Source organism: Copadichromis virginalis, linkage group LG17 (genome assembly GCF_057382275.1).
Source record: "Copadichromis virginalis isolate Kocher_CV1m ecotype Utaka linkage group LG17, C_Virginalis_male_GT1.1, whole genome shotgun sequence".
Classification (NCBI taxonomy): domain Eukaryota; kingdom Metazoa; phylum Chordata; class Actinopteri; order Cichliformes; family Cichlidae; genus Copadichromis; species Copadichromis virginalis.
The window spans coordinates 6,473,952-6,495,550 of NC_140634.1; the positions used below are offsets into that span (position 1 = coordinate 6,473,952).

The 21,599-nt window shown below is 40.1% G+C and overlaps 1 protein-coding gene across 2 annotated transcripts; it reads left to right on the forward strand.

Moving 5' to 3' along the window:
* The first annotated feature begins 226 nt into the window (after positions 1–226).
* On the forward strand, positions 227–18,143 carry alg6 (ALG6 alpha-1,3-glucosyltransferase). 2 transcript variants are annotated; one of them, XM_085436726.1, is made up of 14 exons: positions 227–292; positions 716–800; positions 1,091–1,180; positions 1,405–1,493; positions 1,708–1,790; positions 2,178–2,242; positions 3,533–3,718; positions 6,011–6,146; positions 9,248–9,333; positions 10,688–10,772; positions 10,964–11,034; positions 12,114–12,182; positions 14,351–14,543; positions 17,165–18,143. In XM_085436726.1, the coding sequence occupies exons 2-14, from the start codon at positions 733–735 to the stop codon at positions 17,360–17,362; spliced, it is 1,419 nt and encodes a 472-aa protein (XP_085292852.1). In that variant the 5' UTR covers positions 227–292; positions 716–732; the 3' UTR covers positions 17,363–18,143. The 2 variants fall into 2 exon arrangements, with proteins under 2 accessions (XP_085292852.1, XP_085292851.1); XM_085436725.1 differs by lacking the exon at positions 227–292 and adding an exon at positions 305–478.
* Positions 18,144–21,599: the final 3,456 nt, after the last annotated feature.

Here is a 21,599-nt window from a genome sequence, read left to right on the forward strand (position 1 = left end):
GCCTTCACTGTGCCTGGGAAATTTAGAATACATTATTCGACTTGTAACTTCTAACAAGTGAGCACAAACTGTGAGAGTAATATACCAAAAAAACTTCCTGTCACGTGTTAAAAAAGGTCTTGGATGATCTGAAACTGGATTATTAAAACGCGTTTGATTACTGCAACAACTGAACGAATGATCGACAAAAGTGAAGATGTCAATTATTTCCATAGTATTCATGAACGCATCATAACTGTCGGTCGCAACGTCAGAAATCCAGCGACCAATGAGTAGTTGAAACGAAGACTTGGTGAGTGACGTATACAGGAAGCGAAACAGATTTCAAAAGTGTTTCAATGTACCGATTTTTATTGTTTATTTCTTCCACAAATCCTCATTTTACCGAGTAAAGCTATGCAGACGTGGAGTCTCGTATCAATTTGCGTGTTGCTTTCCATTATTGCGAGATGGGGAGTTTCGCTAAATTCATATTCAGGTAGGAAAATTGTGGAGGTCGGCGTTTAAACACTACTTTCCCTTGGTACAGTGCTGTTTATACTAGTCAAAACAATGCTTTCAAATTGTTTTAACCGTATCAGAGTGACTCTTTTGGTAGTTAGCGTCCACTCAGTGATTTAAAAACGTGTTAGCGCGGGTGTGTTGTGTGGTGGCCATTCGTTCATGATGCAAGCTTCATAGTATTCACACTAACGGCTCAATGATTTTCCACCAGGGGCGGGGAAACCTCTCATGTTCGGCGATTATGAAGCTCAGAGGCACTGGCAAGAAGTGACCTACAACCTCCCCATTCAGGAATGGTCAGTCTAGCACCTCCCGGTGTTTATTCACAGGACCTGTTTGTAGTAACTGGGTCTTATTACAGGTCATGGATTTGAGAAATGTACTGTGACACTCAAGACGCACATTACTGACATGTGCTGTTCCTGCTCTTGTGTCCAGCTTACAAGTTTGAGATGGATTGATGTGCGAAACATTAAATACGGATAACATCAACAACAGTTTTTCCTATATACAGTACACGCTACATTGCTTATGTAGTATGAAACAGTTTTGTTGATGAAACTATGTGATCTTTCTGCTCCCCCAGGTACTTCAATACTACAAACAATGACTTGAACTACTGGGGTCTTGACTATCCTCCCCTCACTGCTTACCACAGCTGGATCTGTGCTTATCTGTAAGCCATTTGGATTATTTAAAAAGGATCTTTCACATAATATTTGAATGTTAATTTAGGAGAGAGACAGAACAAGAGTGAGCATACCATGGGAGAAATGTTAAGGTATAGTGATGTAATAACACAGCTGCCCACTTTTAGGAACCAATAAAGTTAAGTATTTGTACATTTTCTGTAAGGAAAAAGAAAAAAAAATCAAAATACATGCTTTGTTGTTTCTGCAGAGCCAAAACAATAAACCCTGAATGGGTGGAACTCCACAAGTCCAGAGGTTATGAAAGTACACAGCACAAGCTATTCATGAGAACTACAGGTACTGTAACTATGAGAGGTGAAAGAAAAAGAAAAGCATTCATAATCCATGTCTACTTCATATTTACAGCAATGTTTGTGGTTATACCTGCTTAGATATTATGCCCAAATCACTGTAATCATTCACATCATTGTATACCCATGGACCTTTTCTGTTACTTTGTATAACGTAAATTTGAGATCATGCAGTCTGTATTTTTTTCTTTTTGTTTCAGTGTTAGTTGCAGATTTGTTGATATACATCCCTGCGGTGGTTTTATACTGTTTATACCTGACTGATGGATCCTCTAAGAAAAAGGTCAGAGACGAGCTGAGCATGAAATGATTAGTTTTCAGTTAAAGACCCAGACCAGCCCATTTTCTCTCAGTCTGGGAACCCACCCTTATTAAAACAGATTACAGCACTAGACCTCCAAATTGGGAAATTATGGCGTCATTATTGTAAGTTAATCTGGTTATATGATGTTATTACATTTCCAAGAAGTTATTACAGTTCAGCTGGTCTTCATACATTTACAGTGCAGTCAATTTGAAGGGATCATTTCTAATGTTTTGACGGTGTCTTATGTTATCAAACAGTGAAAGAGGAATTGTAGTTAAACAAGCTTCTCACAGGATTTGATTTTAAAAGGTTGTGTTTTTACTGCTGCGTTGAATTAAAATGTCTGTCCTTTTCCCTTTTTAGGTTTCCGTTATGTTCTGCTTTCTACTGTACCCAGGATTAATTCTCATTGACTACGGACATTTCCAGTATCCTTTATGCACACGTGCATTCCTATTATAAATTGTATTCTTGTATATTATATGTACCATTAAGGTTGTCCTGAATGTAATTAAATTGAATGTAATATGAAATAATGACCTATAAAGGTATCACACTTGAAAGCTCCAATCATAATAAAGTGTAGTAAGTTATATTTAAATGCACTGCTCTAAAACAGATCAAATCTCAATGGGAAAAAATCATGCTGGATATCTATAACTGATATGGACTGGGTCATGTGTTAGGAGTGAAATTTGTGCTCCTTGCACAAAGGAGCAGACACTGGCCCTGCTGGTCGGTTAAGGACCTACGGTGCTGTCCAGCTCTCCTAGAGTAACTGCCTGTCTCCTGGAATCTCCTCCATGCTCTTGAGACTGTGCTGGGAGGCAGCAAACCTTATGTCATTGATGTGCTGTCCTGCAGGACTTGGACTACTTGTGCAACCTCTGTAGGGTCCAGGTATCACCTCAGGCTGCGAGTAGTGATACTGTCCCTAGGCACATACAAAACTAGGGGAAAAAATAATCTCAGTGACCTGTAAAACCTTTCCTGTTTTTGGGGTTGTCTCATTGTTGCCCCTCTAGTGCACCTGTTGTTAATTTCATTAACACTAAAGCAGCTGAATTAACAACCACTCTTCTACTTAACTGACCAGATCAATATCCCAGACGTTTAACTGATTTGATGCTGTACTCTGATTAAAAAGTGTTTCTTTCTTTTTTTTTAACACTGTATATATTTGCAGCATCTTTTGAGTTTAGTTCACTGAGAAACAGAGATTTAAGCATTTAAAATATTTTAACAACATAAAAATATACATTTATTTTACTGACTTACGTAACATAACTTTAAAAAAAAAGACAAAAAAAACACAGCTTGTCCCATGGGGCAGATTTAGCACCACAGCATATCTATGGAAACGCTGAACAGCTGATCCTAGGATGGATGTGGAATTTCTGCATTCTTTATTATTCAGATTTCCTACATACAGTAGGTTCAATAGGATTAAAAACATTTGTTGTTCTGGCTTAAAACAATAGATTTACAAAAACAGTTTGAAGAGATGAAGAGCGCACCAGCTAACCAGGCTGTTATTATTGTTATTCAGCCACTGCCAAATACAACAATGAAAAGCTGACGATGTGCACACTATGCAGCAGAACTGACCTCAGGATCAGCAGCTATTTTCTGGATCGCTTGTTATACATCTGCAACATTAAGTTGTTTAGCTCCAGAAAATTGCCCTTCCAGACCAAAATTAACCTTAACGGTATCAGGTACAACGGAGTGAGCCTGGGTTTTGCCCTGTGGGGGATTCTGGCTTTGGGTCTGGGCTGGGATGTGTTGGGCTCCATGGCTTTCTCTCTGGCTCTCAACTACAAACAGATGGAGCTGTACCATGCTTTGCCTTTCTTCTGTTACCTTCTGGGAAAGTGCATCAAAACGGGCCTGATGGGCCGAGGGTGAGTCTTATTATTTCCTTCCATAATGAAGATGATTGTTTTTTGCACTGACGCATAGTCCAGATGTTCATCTCCAACCTCACCCACAATTTTAGCACTGATTAGATAATAGTATGATTCTTAGTATGATTCAAGGGTCCAGTTGGGGTCCATTTTTCTTGGCCTTCAGACAATAATTCTGATTGCTACAGTGCCAGACAGGACAGGCAAAAAAAAAAAAGATAATAGTATGATTCAAATACTGTAAGCTAAAATGATGAGAATGGTTACTTAACAAATCCCAGTGTTGTGCATTAAAGCAATTTCCAATATTTTTAGGTGTTTTCTATGTGTAATACATTTCCTTATGTTGGTAAACAGCCTGTTATCAACAGGATTTTCTGAAAGGGTTACATATAAAATAAAGAAATGTCCTGTTTTGTACGGGTATACTTGTGACTTTTAATTTTTGTACCTGCATTCTAATCAGTCCAGTCTTTTTGGGCCACTTAAAATGTCTCGGTAGAGCTGTGATGTTATTTTTGTTGCAGTATCTGCTGCCCTCTTGGCCAGATCTCTCTTAAAAATATTTAAGGGTGAAACTGGTTTTAGGTTCTATCTTGTAACAAGACTGTTCTTTCTGGCTCAAAATGGCTTGATATCATTAATAAGTGATATGTTTGACAGATCATAGCCCAACAAGTTATTTACAGCAGTTATGGGGAATTGTTTTATGTCAAATATCGTAAATTACTTTTTGGAAGACAATCAATTTTAAGCACAACACTGGTAAGCATTTTAGCGTGCTGGTGGTAACATAAAGTTCACAGTGCTACTATGTGGAAGAAAAGCAACAGCATTTAAAAACAAACAAACAAAGAATCCCAATATTGTTTACTGGGATTGTATTTACGGTGCTTAACAATTTTTTTAGATGTAAGGTTTATGTCATAGCTGCCCAAAATTAACAGTATTGGTAATTACCAAAACATTTTTTTCTCTAGAACATGTGCAAGCCCTTTGGTAAATGGCCTATATTTATATAGCGCTTTACTAGTCCCTAAGGACCCCAAAGCGCTTTACACATCCAGTCATCCACCCATTCACACACACATTAGCCACCCTGGGGCGCACTGACAGAGGCGAGGCTGCCAGACACTGGCGCCGCCGGGCCCTCTGACCACCACCAGTAGGCAACGGGTGAAGTGTCTTGCCCAAGGACACAACGACCGAGACCGTCGGTCTCGGTCGTTGTGACCGCAGAAAAAGCACATTATTGTTTTTTGATTAATATGCCAAATTACACTTACTCATTGACATTACTCACGAGAAAGATAAGTTTCAGTTTTTGAATGTTACACTTGATTAATTTCTAAATTCTTAGAGAAGTTCAAAGTGCCGGCTCAAATTTGGGTATAAAAACCTGTATGTAGTTTGTTGTTTTCCTAATAAGTAACAATATATTTCTTTTAGTTTTAAACAGGTGATTTAATAAATTTGTTGAGCACTGTACTTTTGTTCATTAAACTTAAAAAGCAATCAAATAAGGTAACACAGAAGACTCTTTGGCTTTCCAGTTTACAGGTGGATCGCGTTTATATATATATGTGTGCATACTTGCCTTTCCCCCACACGCTGCGATCAGTGATGCCCTTCACTAGAGCCGAACACAAAATGTCTCAGGAGGACTTATAGTGATGACTGTGAAATCCTGAATGTTCAACTCTACATTTGTTGCTTGTACTCTGTGATCACTGTGCACATATGTTTCAACAGAATGCCCACACTAGATATGTAATGTCAGTGTATAAGATAGCAGTGTCCTCAGGAGTGTCACAGAATGACTGAGGTAATCAGATTGGATGCTGTTACTAGTGTGTCCAGTGTCTGTTTATCTAGTAACAATGTACCAAGGGCATTTAGTAGCAAATGGAGAGCTGGATTAGAAGGCCCGGGGGGAAGATATGTCCAGATGACACTCTGGCCATGCCCAAACTCCTCAGCTATGCCTGTGTGTGCAACTTAACCAGCAGCTTCACAGTTACAGCTGACAAGATATCCTGACCTACACTGAACACTTTCAGCTGATGCATGGCTTTCACTGCATTCCTTAACACAAGGGTCAAAGCCCAAATTTAGGACTTGCACACAGTATGTGTGAACTGTTTTCACAGACAATTTTAAAGTAAATACTAAAGCATCTGGGGGAAAGTGATTATAGGAAGTGGGGAAAGTATTAGTAATTGCTTGTTTTCATTAGTTCATTATTTATGACATATGATTATTTACTCTCCTGGTTGTCTTTTCATGTAGGCTTTTCTTGCTGGTGAGGGTTGGTGTAACAGTGTTGGCGACTTTTGCCCTCTGCTGGTTGCCCTTCCTGGCTGAACCCAGCCAGGCCATGCAGGTGGTCAGGAGGATTTTTCCCGTGGCTCGGGGTCTGTTTGAGGTAACGTGTAGTTCCTTAAATCAAAGGTTTACCAAAAAACCACATCTGACAAACATAATATTAAAAAGAAAACATGTATGCTTTTGTCATAACAACATCTGCATTCTATTTACACTATACCTGCTTCTCTTAAGCAGTGTTACTAGAAATGATAGCATACATTTTCATTGCTATGCAGATGATACCTGACTTTATCTATCCAAGCCAGAACTCACACATTAATTCGTTAAACTGCAGGAACATCTTAAATCCATAAAGATTTCTCTTTATAAATTCAGATAAAACTGAGGTTATTTTACTAAAAATCTTAGAGACTTGGTTTCTAACTAGTGTGGACGGTATTACCTTGGTCTGAATCTTGGAGCTGTTTTTCAGCAGGATATGTCCTTCAATGTGCATACTAAAAAATATTTAGGACTGCTTTCTTGCATTTTTCCAAAAATATCTCTAAAATTTGAAACATCCTGTCACAGAGTGATGCTGAAAACCTACTTTATGCATTTATTAATGGTTGGTTCTAAAAAAAAAAAATTATCCAAAATAGTATTATTGTAGGGAGGTTACTGTTGTTGTGATTTTGCACTATATAAATAATATAGAGCTGAAACGAATACTAGCCGTGTTAATCTTGAATTGAGTTTTTTAACTGAAAATGGGAAGACAGCAATTATTTTAATCAAGTATAATACAATTCCAAGTACAACCAGTGACATGTAATAAAAAGGGATGTATATGGACTTTAAAAATTTCCATTGTGGGTTAAGCCAGCGTGGGTGCAGTTATGTTTCTGTTTGATCAAAGCAAATTACTGTGATCAATATCAGCAACTTCACATCTTATGATCACTGGTAAACGACTTCTCTTTGGGCTGAGAATTACTGTGAAATGCTGTTTCCTATTAAAGGATTTACTGTTCTACTGTTTCGAGCATTAAGCTGTTACCAATGTTAGAAACAACACACACGGCACTACTCCGCTATTGCACTGGTTCCGTACTCACAGCATGGCGAAATACCCTTCCATCCACTAGCGCTTAGCTGCTTGGAAACAGATACCCTGCAGGATCAAAGAAAACAGTGGAATAAATCTGTGAAAGGTCAGGAGATCAGTTTCACTCTATCTCCGGGAGGTGTTGGGGTTTGGGGTGTACAGTAGGAGGATAGAGATAAATCTCACTAATTTATGACCAGGTTGTTTTCGCCACCTCGTAGCACAGCCATGTTCTAGCCATACGAACCAAGGAGTCTGGTGGACGCAACACTTGAAGGCATATCAGAGCACGTCGGACAGCTGCTTTCACCTACTGACTACATCTTCGGAAAACAGACACATAAGAGTATGTTTGACTGTTTTGCAAGAACAAACGTACATGTTTGATATACCGTGGTCACCCACTTATAGCCTGGTCACTGGAATATGATATTAATTAAAAAAGTAAAGTGATGATGGCGAACAAGAATACTCCGCAGTCAGAGTGATGAAAGCGGCTGAGTTGAAGTAACTGCGTGCGTGTGACTGACAGCTCGGAGGCCAAGCTTTGCGGCTCTCGTTTCTGAAACCCTGTAACCCCCTCTTGTCCCGGTTCCCGAGGTGGAACCCACCATAAGGTGTCACGGATGTGAGAAGTAATTGAAAATTCTGCCGGGGGAGCGGCTGGCATCGAGCACCGCGGCAGTATTTGTTCAACGAAATGGTTCAAACATAATACACAGGGTGTGAGAGACACTATGCTCGCCTGTGACGACAGCACGAAGGGGGCTGCTGGGGGCAAGTTGTCCTGAACTAATTGGGAAATTGTGCACGTAAGCAGACGCCTCGGACAAGGGGACGGGGCGAGAAGGGGCGGTGGGGAAGAAGAGGGCTGGTGACTGGTGGTCCCGGTGGCTTCTGTGAGGGAGCAGTTGTAAGTTTACCCACTGAGCTGCATTCTGGCGTCTCACATTGCTGCCTGCACACAAAAATGGCACCAAATGCTTCTCCCTGTGAAATTCCATGCTAGTTTATAGGTGAAGGGGGCTGCACCGCTCTCGCTCAGCCCACCCTGACATCCATGTGTTGCCTGCTGCACTGCTGTAACAGTTATTTGGAGCAATGAGCCAGAAAGGAAGGACAGAGGGATTGGGCTGAGAAAACACAGCACTGGACGGCCCTGTGCTGCTGACTACTTTGCCATTAAGATCGGCACAGCTGTGCAGCCAGCAGCTGTAGAACAAAAGAGAGGGAAGAGGCCAGAAATAGATTTTCTAGATAGAATCACACAGTGAAAACATCCACAGCCTCTGTGATGTGTGATATCATGGCGCACACTGGTGGCTTTGGCCTCGATATCCCGGCACAACTGCTTAAGCACTTAAATCAGCTGAAGCACACACAATGAGCTCCTCATCTGATATCAGCTTTAAACCGCAAGTACTTTTCAGCTGGTATTAAAGAGGAAGCTTCACGCATACCGTGTACTGTATCGTATATATAATTTCAGTCATCTTAGAAATGAGGCACATTATTAACAAAAGTGACACTAATATGAGAAATTGCACGACTTTTGATTAATAATGATAATAGTAAATAATGTAAATGTTTACATGCTTATTTTTTCCATAACTTCCTCTGGATTCAGCCTCCCAAAAATGAGAATTTGCTACTTCTTTTTTGTTTCAGATATATATATATTTTAAATTTTTATAGCCGTATTTTGGATTATAGTTTAAAAATATCCATTCATGCTCGAAATTATGTCTTCACTTTTCCAATGCCTGACATTTATCAGCAAAGCAACAAATCAAAAAGATAACAGCTATTGTCAGAAAATAGAATTCAAAGAAAGTTATTGGCTTAATATATCGACTTCATCAAACTTGATCCCAAAACCCCAAGGTTACAAATAAGCCCCATGCTTTTCCTGACAGGAGAGAAAATGTATGATGGAGGGTTATGAATAAACGTCATCCCACAGAGGAATTTTGTTACACTTTCTGAGAAGGAATAATTTCTTAGAACAATTAATTCTTTGTGTTTCCTGCCATTTTCTATTTGACCAAGGTGTGTGTTTGTGTGTGTGTGTGTGTGTGTGTGTGTGTGTGTGTGTGTGTGTGTGTGTACAGGATAAAGTGGCTAACACATGGTGCAGCCTGAACACCCTGATAAAGATCAGATCCATTTTGTCAGGTGACTCTCAGCTCTACCTCAGGTGATCCCTCTATCTGTTTAACAAGTTTCACTTTATTGTACCCCCCCCCCCACACACACACACACACACACACAGTTCCTCTCTCTCTCTCTCTCTCTCTCTCCCTCTGTTTGATTTTTTTCCTCACTCCTTTCATTTCCTGAAAAAACCAAGCTTAAAGACAGTGATCCAGTAGTTGGAAGTAAGGTCATCACTTACATCTCATGAGGAGCTTTTGAACATAAAGTCATTGATCTCTTTGAAAATGTGGTGACAACATTTTAAAACACCCGAGAAATATTGAAAAGACTCAATCGATGTGACGGCGAGGTTTTATTTTTTGTTTGTTTTAGCATAATTATGGATCTTGTGTGCAAATGTAATTCTAATGTAGGTATGAAAGAGAAGCTGATTCTCCGCATACATTAGAAGTTATCTTGACCAAAAGTTGGGGTCCTGTGCAGCCACGCTTAGAAAAACTTTTTGCAACAGTTGCGTCGTGGTGGAGCCTGCTTAAATAACCCAGCACGCTAAATTTAGTAGTCCTGCGTTCGCAGCACGGACACGTTTCTGCCAGACTGCTAAGTCTGGGGATCAAGTTAGACTTCTTTTACTGTCGTGCATTTGAAACAAATGAAAAACACTGCTGTCTTTATGGCGCACAGGGTGGATTGCTAAATGCTCTGCTGTGGGTGTACATAAAATGAATCAGCTGTGTAAAGTCATACAGCTCCATCCAGACAGCAAATGCCCTACACATAGCACACGAGTAGCACACTTGCTTTCATACACAATAAATATCCATTTACAGGTCTGCCATTACTCTTGTGTATATTGTACATGTACACTTCTTTCTGTCTTCTATGATTTGTAGTTTAGTTAGTTGACACCTCAAACTAACTCGCAGCCTGACCTTTCAGCACATTTATACACACTGACTCCAACACGTTTTTTTTCTCACGCTTCTACCCCCAGAAGGTGACAATTGAGGGTTACTGCCTGGTAACCCTCAGCAGGGGCCATTATTTTGGTCCATTATGGCACTGCACACAACTTGGTTACAGATCAGAGGGCTGTCTAAAAAGAACTGTGGCATGAACTGAGAGTTAAATGCTGATATTCATACAGTGCCAATTAATGAAAACAAATCGTGCTGTTTTTATGTATTTTGTTGCCTTGGTAAAATAATGTATTAGGAAAGTCTTCATGAAAAACATTTCCATGCATCCACGTCCACTCAGTTCATAAGACTTGCATACAAACCTTGAAATGTCATGCAAATGCAATTGAGAATAACATTGCCTACATAGCACAGGTGATACTGTTTTGTTTTTTCCTTCAGTAACTTCATCTTCCATCTTCATTTGTTTTTCAGTCTTGCCTGCACTCTCCTGGCGGTTCTACCTTCCTGTATCAGGCTATTAACAAAACCAACCTTCTGGCACTTTAAACTGGCTTTGGTGAGTGTTTTTGGCATTCAGCATTTTTAAGCCAGTGAGGTTTATCATACATAAGTATCATATTTAATTTAACAAACCCAGTTTCTTTTTTGAGAAGACGATCTCGAATATGTTTCTCTTCCTTCCCTTTGTAATAAAAAGTGTAATATTAAATATAGCAGTTTTACTGATAGCCCCAATGTCACTTTAAGGTCAATTCATCCCTGGCGTTCTTCCTCTTCTCCTTTCAAGTCCATGAGAAGTCCATCCTTTTGGCTGCCTTGTAAGTACAAAGAAGATAATTGTAACTTCTTGAGGTTTGTCTCATTGAGTGACAAATGTAAATGGTACTTTCTCTGTCTTGTAGCGATATCTGAAATATTCATGAGTATAGATTTAATTTCTACTCACAAAGGAGCCATTCGCCTTGTCAAATCTCAGATTATGTCGTACAGAATTCTAATGGTTTCAAATCATGTTCGCTTTGTAAAAATGACGTCATCCTCCTGCTGTACCCCCAGATTTCTTTTTAAGTACCGAGAAGTTATTCACCTCTGTCAACACAGATAGGAACCCTGCTTCCACTGCCATGATTTGTGCTGTGTCAGAGCTGGGTCATATTTAACAGGGTGAAAGCAGCACTAAAAGAAGTGAGGTGTGTGCGTGCGTGCGTGCTTCATTATCATTTACCTCCATATGTAGAAAGCTGTAGGTGGGGTGAAAAGCCTGGGATAGATTTGACAGCGAGGGATTTGGTTCCTAGATCTGGGCTCATCTATTAATCTAGATTAGGGTAGATTGTTGCTTTATTAACTATTGAGTTATATCTCCCACCTGTCCTCCTGAATCAATCAGTAATACATGTCCAGGGATTAGGAAAGAATGGTAGGCGGCAGCTCGGGGTGTTGTTTGCGCAGGATCAATTATTGGGCTGTAACAGGATCACCGAAGAGCACTGACTGTAATTATGGGATCGGGGACTGATGGAAAGTGCCCCCCTTTGAGCAGAGTGTACAACTTGCACTGAAGCGAGCTAGCAAGTTCAATTAGCAACAGGCTTAAACGCATATGAACACAGATGCATGTGCATGTGACGCATGCGGTCATAAATGTATCATTGCAACTTCTTGGCAAAACATTGGCAGTTCTTCAAATGAAAATAGAAAACTTAGCTAAAGTGTAAAAGATGTATTCTCGAATAAAATAATGTGGTACAGCAAAGACTGACTGACTTGTAAATACTTGTAAGTGGATGTTTGATCAGCTCAGTAGCTTTAATATTCTTTTCACTCTAGTCTTGTCTAATCGCAAAAGTCACGGCAGTCTATTTAATATTGAGTTCATCTGAATTTCTTTTTCTAGGCCTGCCTGTCTCCTGCTGAATGACCTCCCCTTGATGGCCCTTTGGTTCCTACAGGCCTCGACATTCAGGTAAGAAGGAAAGTCTTTTGAAATCACTGACAACACACAAAGGTTGGAAGATTAACATATAAAAACGGGCGATCTGTTGTTAGATTTGTTTCTAAATCTTATTTACTGCAACTTGGATAATGTAATAATAGAGTTATGCAATTATAGTTATTTTTATGATGGGAAAAAGTTCAGCAATTATAATTGCTTTAAAATGTCCCGTTTGATTTGCTTGCGTATAAATCTGGTGTCCGGCTGTTGGGTGCTGTTTCTTGTCATTTCTTTTACTTTGTTTTCTATCTCTTATTTAATGAGAAACATACAAAAATTAACCTGAAAAGTTAAATGGTGTGCTGTGTGGGTTGGAGCTAAGCACCATGAATGGAAAACACAAGTAGTGCTGCAAATGCTCCATCTAACTTTCACCAGCTGTTGTTAAATTCTTCCGGCAGCACTAATTGTTGTGCGTGTGGTTTAGTATAAGGATATCTGGGGATTACACTGCATAGTCTGCATGCCTGCTGTCTAAGTGTGTGTTGTGTAGGGACAGGAGGTCATTCTGTAGCTGCTCCCCTGTACAGTCTGCCTTGGACTTTCACATTATCTGCATCCTCTCCAGACTAATTTAAAAAAGAAAAAAAATACATCTTTTGTTAGCAGAACTGGCTGAATGGATGGTCAAGCATGACCACTTTACGGCCACTGAATGCAGCCAGTCAGTGTAAATGGAGGAAGTGTTAAACATTTATCTACTGAATAGAAGTTTTTTTGTTTGAGTCCAAATCTGAATAAGTAGTTTTTTGTCTGGGGAAAGGTTTTTATAAGCTGGGGCGTTGTGTGATTCACTGTGAGTCAACTGTTGTTCTTGCCCATGCTCCTCTACTAAACTAAGATAAGCTCCTCGTGAATTACAGAGCCATCTCTCCCTGGGAGATGCATGCACATACAGGCCTGCAGGATAAAAACTGTTTGACTTACTGCTGCACTTAACAAACTTTGCACTCAACTTAATGATGTTGATGGGTATGAAACTCTGTCGTGCTCTCCATCAGCTGTAGGATCAAACTTGATTTATTTTCTAACAATCATTTAAAAATCTGATATTGTCCCTTTTCTTTTCAGTTCAGTTTAATTTAATTTAATTTAATTGCATTTTATTTCTATAGCACCAAATTTACGAGAACAGTTGCTTTGAATTGTAAGGTCACCATAATACAGAGAAAACCCCAAGACTCAGATGAACGCTACGAGCAAGCGCTTGGTGACTGTGGGAAGGAAAAGCTCCCTTTTAACAGGAAGAAACCTCCAGCAGAACCAGGCTCAGGGAGGGCCAAGCATCTGCCACGACTGGTTCGGGGTGAGAGGAGGAAGACGTCCTGTCTTCCTCCTCTGATACACACATTTATACACTGTGTGTATAAATGTCCAGCTGTACCTTGCATGTAAAGGCAATAGCTATAATATCTTCATGATATAAGAATCACGTGTGATTCTTGCTTTTGGGGCTATATTACATTGAACTAACCAAAGACATCAGCGTGAGTTCATGCCCATCCTCAGAACTTTTCTGTCTTTATACAGGTGCAAATATTTTTGTTTGTAGAGATACAAAGATGCCAAGAATGAAAAAGAATGTGAGACTTGGGGGTGCTTTTAATAATAATAATGGATTGGATTTATATAGCGCTTTTCAAGGCACCCAAAGCGCTTTACAATGCCACTATTCATTCACTCTCACATTCACACACTGGTGGAGGCAAGCTACGGTTGTAGCCACAGCTGCCCTGGGGCAGACTGACAGAAGCGAGGCTGCCATATCGCGCCATCGGCCCCTCTGGCCAACACCAGTAGGCGGTAGGGTAAAGTGTAAACGACCAGGACAGAGAGCCCGGGGATCAAACCGGCGACCTTCCGGTTACAGATGCGCTTCCCAACCCCCTGAGCCACGGTCGCCCCGTGGTGCTCTTCACTTTGTATTCGTGTATTGGAACAGGACCATCCAGAGACTTGATGCTCATTTTGGTCTGAACTACACACCTGTGAATTTTCATAGCTATATTTTGCTATTGCTATGTGTGCAGTAGGTCCTGCTACAGTAGTTGAAACTGATTCTGCCATGACAACAGACAGACAGGCTTAAAATGTAATAAAATCTGCTATGCTTGTCCTTTTCCTGTCTCTGTGTGCAGCATGCTTCCTTTGTTCCTGAAGGACGGCCTGCTGGTGCCCTACATTGTGACCTCTTTGGGCTTCCTCTTCTTCAGCATTTATTTACTGTCTGCACTGGATCACTGTTCAGAGGATAAACTGAGACTGGGAGCTTACAACAAGCTGTTTTATTGGGTACTGAAGATGGACCTGGCCTTTATAGTGAGATGGAAGGTCAGTATTGAAGTGCTGTTATAATAATTTACATTATAGTTCCAAATATTCACTGATTTGTTTGTTTGCACATCAAAAGAAACCATGCATATATGAAATCTTGTAACTGTTTCACATTTACTCAAGAACTGTACTTGAGTACACTTAGGGGTTCTTCCAGTGTAAGGCCTTATTTAGATGGCCCCTGTAGGGAATCTTTGTAAAGCCTGTGAAGCAGTCTACAATGTAACCGACATCGTTGCCAGCATTTATGTTTGTGCAATGTGACGTGTTAATTAGCATGTGAGCGTGTCCAGTCCATTTGTTTCAATAGAAAGAAATGAACTGCTGGATCCTGAGTCCTGGGTCCTGACTTTTTGTTATGGCCATTTTTTTTCATAGGTAGACATATTTTTCTTTCAGGTTTTTCCATTTCTTTCTACATTCCCTCACATCTATGGCGACAGTCCTTATTCCTTATATTGAGACGATGATTGTTATGCTTTCGCTAATTTTTTAAAAAACTGCGTATGCGAAAATGCACTGGAGGAATTGATCGTACTGAACAGGTCAATCAAAATAGTTGCCTGCTCCATCGACGTGACGTGTAGTTACATTTCCATATCAGGTGCATGTCAGGTTACACTGAGGGTTTCAGAGCGGTTTGCAGTAACGTAGCTACAGTGCAGATTTCTCACTGAAGATCCCAATAAGATTCTTCAACCTTCTAGTTCACTACATATTTCACACTCACACATTTCAGTTATAGTTACAAATCGCTTGAATGCACGTATTTCATTAAAATATGATTCACTGTTACCAGTTGCACTAAATAGTAGTGTGAAGAATTAAAATCTAGACATTAAATTAAAGTTAGTAAATGTCAGTTTGTTAAGTCAAAGAGCATTGATTTTGGCTGTGTGTGGTGCTGTCCCACAGATGGGGTTAACGTTTATAATTATGGCTGCTGTTTTAGTTTGTTGCTACTAAAGGTTATTAAAGGTCATTCAGATTAAATTAGACTTTGCCCTAAATACAGATTTCGCACAAGAAAAAGCAGGTAAAACTCCAGCACAACCCAATATGAACAATTTTTCATTAGCTGGATTTAACGCTTTATCTTTTAAGTGTGGTTTCGTTCATGTTGTGTGCTTGCTTATAATAAAGGCTCGGCTTTGCAGTTGGCAAACAAAGACAAAGACATGTTTTCTCTGTTACATAGTGGGTGGAGGATGTACAGATGATACATTTGTAGTAAGAAGAGTGCTGATATCAGGGTCCCAGTGACACTAGACCTAAATTGCAACTGTGTGAGAAGACATGCCCGACTGTATAAATAAATATCATGTGCTGGTGTAAGCTGTGTAAGCTGTCCAGGGATGAACGCTGCTGCCAACCAAAGAATTATTTATCGCTTATTTAAGTTTCCATAGCGTCTGAAGTGGCTTCTCTGCCGACCCCTTAGCGACAGGGGCACTGGTGGGGTGTCAGAGCACGTGTCATTAACACAGGTTTGCCTAGATATATTTATTTACACAAGCAGCATAAATAGCGAGCCCCAATGATGGGGATAAGGTTTCATGGGTTTTGGGCGGCTGGGCGGTTGGCAGGCCCGAGGTGCTTCCTGCACCTCACAGACTGATCTTTGGGTCATAAACCGCAAGCAGATAGATGAATGATGTAACGCTCACCATCACATCTGTTTGCAAATCTGTAACGAGATAAAAAGCAGTGACCATACCTTGAAGAAAAAAAATCTAATTTGCTGTAATATGATATTGCAGACCTCGTTTCTTTATAGCACCTCTCAAGTGACTAATTTGATGTCTGTCACTTAGTTATAAATATTCAATGTCATATGAGCTCTATTTTAAATTAAATTACTAGTTTGATGTTATGTGCATAGTTAGTGTTAAGGGTAAAGTCAACAGTTTGTTTATAGCCCGGGGTAATCAGTTTTTACAAGTTTCTAAATGAAAAAATTCCTTTAATAACTATTACATTTATTTTAAGAGTTCTCGACATGAAAGATTTTGACTAAAGGCTGTTATTTTGATGAATACAGCTGTAAAAGATATTTGTGTCACAGCAATATATTTTTAAGCCAAGCTCCACAAATGTTTTCCAAACATTTTGATCAGTTCTTAAATTTTTGCTTATCTGCCACAGAGATCCCATCTTTGACCAAAGGCACAAAGTTACACTTGTTTCCTCACATAAGTGTCTTTTGTCCCGTTTCCCGGCCCCCCAACTGGTCCCAACACGTGGCTGCCCCTGCTTGGTTCTGCTGGAGGTTTCTTCCTGTTAAAAGGGAGTTTTTCCTTCCCACTGCCTCCAAATGCTTGCTCACAGAGACTCATCTTTTACTCTAATATTGTAGGGTCTTTACCGTACAATATAAAGGACCTTGAAAGAGGTTTTCAGTGTAAATGAAGGCACTGGCTAAGTAACTAACTTAGTAGGTGAACTTGTTTTGTTAGACTAGCATGAGATGCTTTCTTTTATGTTGTAAAGCAGCACGTAATCCACAGTTTTTTCTGAGCCTCTGTGCTGTTTATTATGATATCAGCATTTTGCATGGTCTTGTAACTCCCAGTCTCATTTCAATGAGCCAACAATCACACTGCCTTTATCTCTTACAGTTCTACATCAGCATTGCAGCCATGGTTGGCCTGAGCATCGCAGCCGCAGTTCTGATCGCTCCGCCCCATCTGCCCGACTTGTTCCCAGTCTTAATATCTACTACAGCTTTCCTGCATTTTTTGGGAACTTTTATACATTTCAACGTGGTTCAGTTCAGTGAGCCTCCCAGCAGAAAGAGCCAGAAGAAGAGCAACTAAGTCACACCACAGGTGAAGGTGTTGATCTGATTTTACACCAGTGAAGTCAACCTTACCCACTGAGGTATATCTGCTTTTAAAGTGCATGAGGCCTTTTACCCATGCCTTTGTGTACAAAATACAAAATAACACAAGTGCTCATTAAAGAGTTGGATAAATGGCATTTCAGAAGAATTGTGACATGAAATGAAAGGAAATTGTGGTATTTTTCAATGTGGACCAATGAATTTAGTGCAATTCAAAGACAAATCTTCCATGTTGTCAAGGTCACGAAATGTATTTTGGCTAAAAATGATATAGGTTCATGTGAAATTAACCTACCTTGTTGAATTATTTGCTCAGACTACTCATAAATTACCAAAAAAATACGCAATTCCTGGCTAACCTGGCATTGTATGGCCTATACTGACTTATAGGCCTGTATGCCTTGGCCACAGGAGGTAGACACAATAACATAAACACCTGCTGTAATGTTTCCTTTTCATGGGGACCAGAAGTGTTGGTCTAATTTTATGGCAACTATTGACACCAAAGTTTGTGGTCATGTGTAATCATATTATGAACAGTTTCTGTTATTTTATCCACATTATGTCCTTGAGGTGGTGGTAAAGATGCACCTGATGTGCTGCACTCAGGCCTGCCAATGCTGATATCCACCCATTCATGTGAACTTTTTATTGAAGTTCATCGAACTGTTTTTTCACTGTACATTTTTGCCTAATATTAAAGCTGTTTTGTACAAATGTAGTTTTTGCGAAAATAAATCAAATTTACCAGCATCCTAAAAATGAACATCCGCTTTATTGCCACATTGTTCAATGACTTGATTCAAAGCAGCTTCGTATAAACTGTCTACATTAAGCATGTTGCGTGCTAAATCACCCCTAAAGGTCTGGCAGAGAGAGAACCAATTATTGGACAGAAATTATATCTTTCCGAGCCTTTACTCAACATCATTAAATATTCATTACGAGCCCTTGATACTACAAGTGTCCTGCACAAAAGACCCGTACATTTAAAACAAAACCAGTGACGGGAGAGGCCTTAAAATAAGGATGATGGAAGGTGACATATCTGAACATAATGCTATAAAGTTGAAATACCACAGAAAAAGGTACAAGCAATTTCTATATCCAATCTCTCTGCTAGTTAATGACGGGCATAAAAAAATCCATTACAACTATAAATGTTATCAGGTCAGCCAGGGTTGCCTGTGCATCTGAGGCTCCGGGCTGGCGGCCAATAAAGGGCTGCAGGGACAAATAGGAGCCCAAGATCTGAGTTAATAGTTACTACAATGGGGCGTGAACACAAGGGGCGAATTAGTGGTGGTGTGAAAGGTGTTGGCTTGCTCTTTTTTATAACATTTGCTTATTTTTTTTTAATTATTTAAAAAAAAAAAAATTCTTCTTTCCTCCAAAGCCCAAAGAATAAGAAACAAAGAAACAAATATTCAAACAATCACAATAACAACAAGACAAAGAAAACCAAATAAAAGCTTGGCACAAAAAAAATATTCTGGTATTGATGGAGTCTGGCAAAGTAGATATGAAGAATATTGGATAAATAAGTTAATATTATAACAGATAAACAGAATTGTAAGTAAGATAAAACCGTAAAATACATTTCAAGAAAACGGCTCTTTCAGAACCGTTTCATTTTCATTTATTAAGATGAATTGAGTTTAATCAAAAAGAGCGACTTCATTTTGTTGTGATAACTGATACTTCATTTACCAAGCAAAAAGCTAAACCTAAAATTCTTGCTTCTTTGTAGAAAAAAAGACAACACTAAAACCATCTGCTGAATATTGTCCACCTCATGCTTAAAGAGCTCTAGCCCGGAAAGTCTCCACAAATTGTCTTTGGGTGTCCTGTGGTTATCCAGATATTTTAATTACTGAAAGTTGTGAAGCGTTGCCTTCTTGGGTTGCACTTTCTTTTACAGATCATCCCGTAGATGTTCACTTGGACTGTGATATAGGAGAAGCAGAGGCCAAAGCAGCACTCTGAGCTTCTTTGATACGTTCCTCAGACGATTCCTTTACAGATTTTGCAGTGTAACGAGCTGAGAGGGGCCACTGTCATACATGCCAGGACCTAAAATGTCCCAGCTCGATATTGCAGTCTTACCCAGGTAGATGACACACACAGAGCTGTCCACATGCTGTAAAATGAAATACATCTTCTCACATTGTTTCATGGTCCAGTCCAGCAGTACTGACCGCTGCATGCCGAGAAGACCACACAGTACTTTCTGTTTTGGAGATCCAGCCATCTATCATTCGCAGATTTGCTCTTGTAAACACACTGCACTATGGGTGATCGTATTCCCAGTAACAAGCGGTAATAATGAAATATAACTCTCACTGCATCAACCGGCTGTCTTGTGCGACTCTTGCAACTCTTTGAGACAGATTTAGTTTGCGCTTGTAAAGTCACGCACAAATATCGCATTCGACAATTTCAGACTGTGAGACGGGATTTAAGTTCATGTTCTCCCAGCGTTTCAAAAAGTTCAAATACACAGTAGTAAGTATTTTCAAGCCACAGTAAAAAATAAGGCTCTATCATCATGTTATTGAATACGCATCCAGAATACTCTTTACCCTTTTACTGTGGCTTTGACTTTTAGTGTGGCAAGCAATAGATGTCAAGCTTTGTGTTGTGAAATTTAAAAAAATATCTCCCTTTAGATCTAACATCAATTTTTTAACCTTGTCAAAAGAGGAGCTCACAGTTTCAAGTGCCCCACCTTCAGTGAGAAAGGTATGAGATTGTTTGTAATGTGTCAGGACTGGGGGGTTCAAAGCACCACAGATCCTTCTACCAATCTCCAAAGGGGCTTGTATGAAAACATTAGTTTTGTTTATGGGCGTGCTGGCTTTGTCCTTCACGTGGCCTCTATGGGTGATAAAGTGAGAGTTACACGATCCACCTTAGGCAGAAATAGGAAATGTTGCTGCGAGCACCAGCTGTTGCTTAGGTCGGCTCGGGCAGCGAGAGGCCTCGGCCTTCCCAGGCACTGCCAAATAAAGAGACTACTGTGCTGTGTAAGACAGTTTGCCCTCCTCCACCCTCCACCCTCACCACATTTACTTTTCAAAGGTGTTAAAGTGCGCAGGTGTGGAGGATTGCATACATAGTTTTACCCATAAAGGGGATGAGGGTTGCCATCTGAAGAACATTATTTGCACAGCGTTGCAGCATTGTGGTTAATGTAGGATCAACATTTGTCAGCTGCCAGACAGAGGCTCCGGAGGAGAGACGGGGTAGGGGTTTGGGGGGGTGGTGGTGGTCTAACATGTCAAAGGATTCGCTCCTACCGTTCCAGACACTCTCCCACAAATGAATGACGGCTTCCAAGACATCTCAGCCACACAACTGACAGCGCAGATTCCACATTCATCTCCTGCCTTATCTCCGTGGGATCATACGCACAAGAGGTGAAGAGCAATTCCATTAGCTGTCAACAGCCGAGATGCCTCGCTAACAAAAACCTGGGGAGTATGGGAGAGGAAAACATGATTGTAACCCCTCTGGCACTCAGTGATATTGCACACAATGTAACAGTCGCTGTCAAAACTGAATGTTCACAAAGAAGAGAGTTTACCAGGTGGTGTGTTTTGCATTCCCAATGCTATCGGTTAACAAACCAAGATGTACACATGGCCGTGGTTCTGTCAGTTTTTACATTACATCCAAAATTAGAGTTGAAGGGGGATTAGTGTATGCTGGGACATAGCTGATTTCCTAAAAATGTAGGAGCAATCTCTCATCTTGTCATAAAACTGAAAGGAGAAGTGATTAAATCTGAAATCAAACATTTACAGACGGGTAAAAGTTTACAATTAGATGCCAATTTTTCAGTAATCTGAGCTGTAACTGAGGCTATACCACTGGTGTGAAGATCTGAAGGAGCAAACACAAAAATAACCTCAAGAAAACCATAACTGGAAGTCACTAATTGATGGTAACTCACCATCCCCTGAGCATTATACTCATCTATGATGATGAAAAGGACCGCTTGCTCGGCCTTTATACATTTCACAGAAGCATGGAAGTGTATTTTTGCTTTTTGCTTCCTGAGATAAAATGGCAATGGCACTTACTAAATCAGGAATCGCATCGGATAAAATTGCATACTCTGCAATCCAAGGTGTCGATCGAAGACCACCGGCTTCGGTTGGGCCAAAACAGTCTAATATACAACTCTCCCTCTTTGATTGCAAGCATGT

Coding starts and splice junctions, on each gene's coding strand:
- alg6 (XM_085436725.1), top strand. CDS start 397: ATGCAGACGTGGAGTCTCGTATCAATTTGCGTGTTGCTTTCCATTATT. Junction 1,494..1,707: donor GCTATTCATGAGAACTACAG/GTACTGTAACTA, acceptor TTTTTGTTTCAG/TGTTAGTTGCAGATTTGTTG. Junction 6,147..9,247: donor TGGCTCGGGGTCTGTTTGAG/GTAACGTGTAGT, acceptor GTGTGTGTACAG/GATAAAGTGGCTAACACATG.